Source organism: Cornus florida, unplaced genomic scaffold, assembly GCF_030987335.1.
Source record: "Cornus florida cultivar Cherokee Brave unplaced genomic scaffold, ASM3098733v1 CherokeeBrave_3.0.0_Hap2_Chr10, whole genome shotgun sequence".
Classification (NCBI taxonomy): domain Eukaryota; kingdom Viridiplantae; phylum Streptophyta; class Magnoliopsida; order Cornales; family Cornaceae; genus Cornus; species Cornus florida.
The window spans coordinates 95002081-95006436 of NW_026775580.1; the positions used below are offsets into that span (position 1 = coordinate 95002081).

Consider the following 4356-nt stretch of genomic DNA (forward strand, 5'->3'; position numbering starts at 1 on the left):
ATTGGATTTATAAAATATGAATCAAAGAATATAACATTTTGTAAATTCCAATTCTTTGTATTTTCTATTTTGAAAATACTCGGATGTTTTTTTTCTTCTTTTTGATAATTGTCTTAATTATTAAATTGATGGTAAATCTTAAATTTAGAAATGGTTTTTTTATTAAAAGGAAAGAAAATTAATGAGTTCGAAATATGAAATCTAAGGTACATGTGAATAAATTCTCTTACTCATCGGTGAGCAAAAGATTAGGACTCTATACATATGATTATACTATATATATATATATATACACACACACACAAGCCACAAAATAGGAAACATATCATTAAAATGGGCTGTTTTGTAAAATAAGAAATTTTTTTAAATAATTTTAGTGTTTCATACAAAATAGGAAACATATCGTTAATGAAAACATTAATTACCAATGGGAATAGCAACTGTGCATGGACTTTTGCCTTTTGCGACTTGGTATTCTTCTTTTTCATAATAACTGGATAAATTATAACATTCTCTTCTTAAATTTGACTTAATTCCAAATAAACTTAAGATTTTTGTTGCATAGACACCCTATAAGGTTTAAACAATTTTGCAAAGATCTCCCCCTTACAAAAATCAATACCTTTTGTTAGAAATTTTGGTTGAAATGACCAAAATCCTCTTTAACTGAGGTTCCGTTTGTTTGATGTAAAATATTTTTCAGAAAATATAATTTTATTTTTTTGGTGTTTGATTGTCGTAAAATATTTACAAATATATATATATATATATATATATATATATATATATATATTAAAATTTAACAAAAACAACTTATCCATCAATTTTCGATAAAATATTTTACATGCCCTGCCTACCTAAAAAAGGAAAATATCTTCTAAAAAAAATATTTTAAGTGGAAACAAACGGAGCCTAAGTAAAAATAAAAAAATAAAATTAAAATAAAATAAAATAAAAAACCTTTTACACTAATTATGTCATCAAATTACCAAAAGAAATTATTTTAAGGGACAAAATTGCCCCTCATTTTCTCTCTCCACTCACCATCACCACCACCAACTCCATTACAATTTCCAAAAAATACAACCCCAGTCAAAACAATGCAATCCTAATCCCAATAGGGTATTTTTGTCTTTTCGATTCAGCTCTAAAATTTTATAAATATTAATATATAATTGATGGGTAAAATTGTAAAATCACACAATTATGTTGGTAAAATAAACTGTTGTCACATAGAGGGGAGGTAAGTGGAATTTTGAAACGTAGAGGGAGTGTGATGGCAATGATTAGAGGGTGGTAAAATAAACGGCTGTCACATAGAGGGGAGGTAGGTGGAATTTTGAAACGTAGAGAGGTGTGAGTGGGATATTGACAAAGATCAAATGGTGTAGGTGGAATTAATCCATTTTTTTATAATAAATTTACAATAATACCATCTATTTTATGGTAAATTTCATTGATTTCCATCTTACAAAATTTATTTATTTATTTATTATTATTTATTTATTTTCCTGAAATATGAATGACCCTAATTCACATACCTATCGGTCCAAGTTTCAAAGGTGTCCTGTTGATAATAGGATTTAGATAATTCCGATCATAATAGGATTTCCTTTCTGGTGAGCATAGTAGATTCCCAAAATTTACAAGACGTCAAACCAACTGTGATCATCGTGATACCGCAATCACCAACTGAGAAAAAGGTTATGTCCTCTACATATATAGTGAACATCCCTGACGACGACGACGACGACGACGAAGAAATAGCAGTGCCATATTATCACAAAGCCAAGAATGTTATCTCAGTCAAACAGTACTCTGATAACAGAAACCTCCAGCTCGCAATCATGGCCTCTACCGGCTTCCCAAAACCTAATAGGTCTAAAAGAAGGTTCATAGACCTCACTCACGAATACCCAAATGACGACGATGATGTTAAAGTCATAGCTTCATGGACGCCCTCCCGGAAGATAAGAAGAAAGCCCTTTACGATCGCCGATAAAGGTGAATCTTCTAATTCCAAATCTGAAAAAGGGGGGTCTTCTAATTCCAAGTCTACTTCTGATGATCTTCATGCTCCAACCTTTATATGTGAAATCTGTGTTGAGCCAAAGTCATACAAGGAATCATTTAGCATAATGGGTTGTACACATTCTTATTGTTCCGATTGTATGATCAAATATGTGGCTTCAAAGCTACAAGACAACATCACGCAGATTCGATGCCCTGTTTCGGACTGTAAAGGGCTTTTGGAGCCCGAGCATTGCCGATCCATTTTGCCCCCGGAGGTGTTTGATAGGTGGGGGAGTGCTCTCTGCGAGGCGGTGATTCTAGGGTCTGAGAAATTTTATTGCCCTTACAAGGATTGCTCGGCGCTTTTGATCAATGACCCAGTAAATGGAGAGGTTATTAGACAATCCGAGTGTCCCAATTGCTACAGGTTGTTTTGTGCCCAGTGTAATGTGCCTTGGCATTTGGGGATCGAGTGTGCGGAGTTTCAGAAATTGAACAATGATGAGGATGAGAGAGAGGAGGCTGGTGTTAGGTTTAAGCAGCTTGCTGAGGAGAAGAGTTGGATTCGGTGTCCCAATTGCAGATTCTATGTTGAGAAAACGCTAGGGTGTAACACTGTGCACTGCAGTTTGGTTTGTTCATCCTCTTCTTCTTTTTTTCATTTCATATACCTTTATATAAAATTAAATTTTAAAAATGAAATAAAATATGCATAACGATTTTTGTTTGATGAATTTCTAATGGGAAAATGCTATACTTCACGAATTTTAATTTGTGATTTTATGATTGCTTTGTGTGTTTAAAAATAATTTTTTAATATAGAAAAGATGGAAGAAGAGAAAAAATAGCAAAACTTATAATTATGGAATCCAAATCTAGTATGACTTGAATTCAAAGTTTGGAAGACTCTTTCTATTATATATTTAAATAATTAAAACTAGTAGTTATAAATTTTTACCATGAATTAGTTGGTGAATAACCACTTGAGCATAAACACGCAGATAACTTGGTTTTTTTAAATAAATAAAAAAAAAAATTAGGAGAACATAGTTTTTTTTATTTATTAGGATAATAACTTTTGCATGCGAACTCTAGGCTCACACTTTCTTCAATTTGGAAAGGAGTAGGAGTTGTCTAATTAGTGGGAATTAATTTCGATACTATCTTATTAATTCTTTAGGTTAATTACACCCGCACTCTCTGAGGTTTGCTCTATTAATAGTCAGATGAAAGATAGTCTATTTTTAAACAATGACACCCCCTCAAGTTTGCTCCGATTGACAAAGACACCCCTTAACATTCTGACATAGGATAAAATGACTAGAAAGCTCTTTGACTTGTCAATTGACCCATTATAGTGCTAAAATTACCAATTTAACCTTCTAACTAATTTTAATATACCAAACTAACCTCTTCAGAATACATATATGTATATGTGTAGATATATATTATCTTCTCCAATTATACTTAAACATATACATATATAATTATATATATTGAAAGAGAATGAAGAAGAGGAGGGGAAGAAGAAGATATAAACCATTTTAATCCTACTAGTATGGAGAGAAAAATTGAATAATTTTGAAAGCAAATCCTTATGTAATATAAATGGAAATTAAAATTATTTATATATATAGTTCTTCTTCAGTTTTTTTATATTATAAATAAATAAAAAAGCTTCCAAACACACACTCACATATACACACACACCAGGGTTTTGAAGAGAGACCCACATCTTTCTTAAAAAAAAAAAATAAAAAAAAAAAAAAATAAAATAACCAGACAGACAAAGTGCTATTCTCTTTGGAGCAGTGAGCGAACCAGATGAGGCGATGGTGGAGGTGCCACCTATAGAGCGGGTGGCGAGACCCTCTATTCCTCGCCGCCGTCATACTGCCTTGTCTATAATTGCCGCCGCCGTCGGACCACCTCATCCACCATCACCGCGATGCCAAATGAGTTTGATTAGGTTTTATTGGTTTGATTTTAGGGTTTCGGGTTAGCATGTGTGGAGGAGGATCATTGGAGAAGAGGAGGGATTGAATGCTATTTTTTTCACCAATATAAGAGGATTGTTGAAAAGCTTGATGTAGATGGGTTGGATTGGATTGGAGATACATAATGGGGATGTGTGTGTATGTATATATGTATGTGTGTTTGATTCCTAAATCAATTTATTTCTGGAATGTAAATACAAACATGTGATTAATATTGTAGTGGGGATGCTGGTGGGTGGTGGAGGTTGCAGCGGGTGGTGGTGGTGGTGGTGAGTTTTTGATGAAGGTGAGAGGGTAGAGAGAGGAAGAAAGTTCTGGGTTTTTGAGTGGCGAGGTAGAGAGAGAA

The 4356-nt window shown here is 33.0% G+C and overlaps 1 protein-coding gene across 1 annotated transcript; it reads left to right on the top strand.

Moving 5' to 3' along the window:
- Positions 1 to 1577: 1577 nt before the first annotated feature.
- LOC132276045 (E3 ubiquitin-protein ligase RSL1-like) lies at positions 1578 to 3791 on the top strand. The gene has a single exon (XM_059777296.1). The coding sequence runs from the start codon at positions 1707 to 1709 to the stop codon at positions 2727 to 2729; it is 1023 nt and encodes a 340-aa protein (XP_059633279.1). The 5' UTR covers positions 1578 to 1706; the 3' UTR covers positions 2730 to 3791.
- Positions 3792 to 4356: the final 565 nt, after the last annotated feature.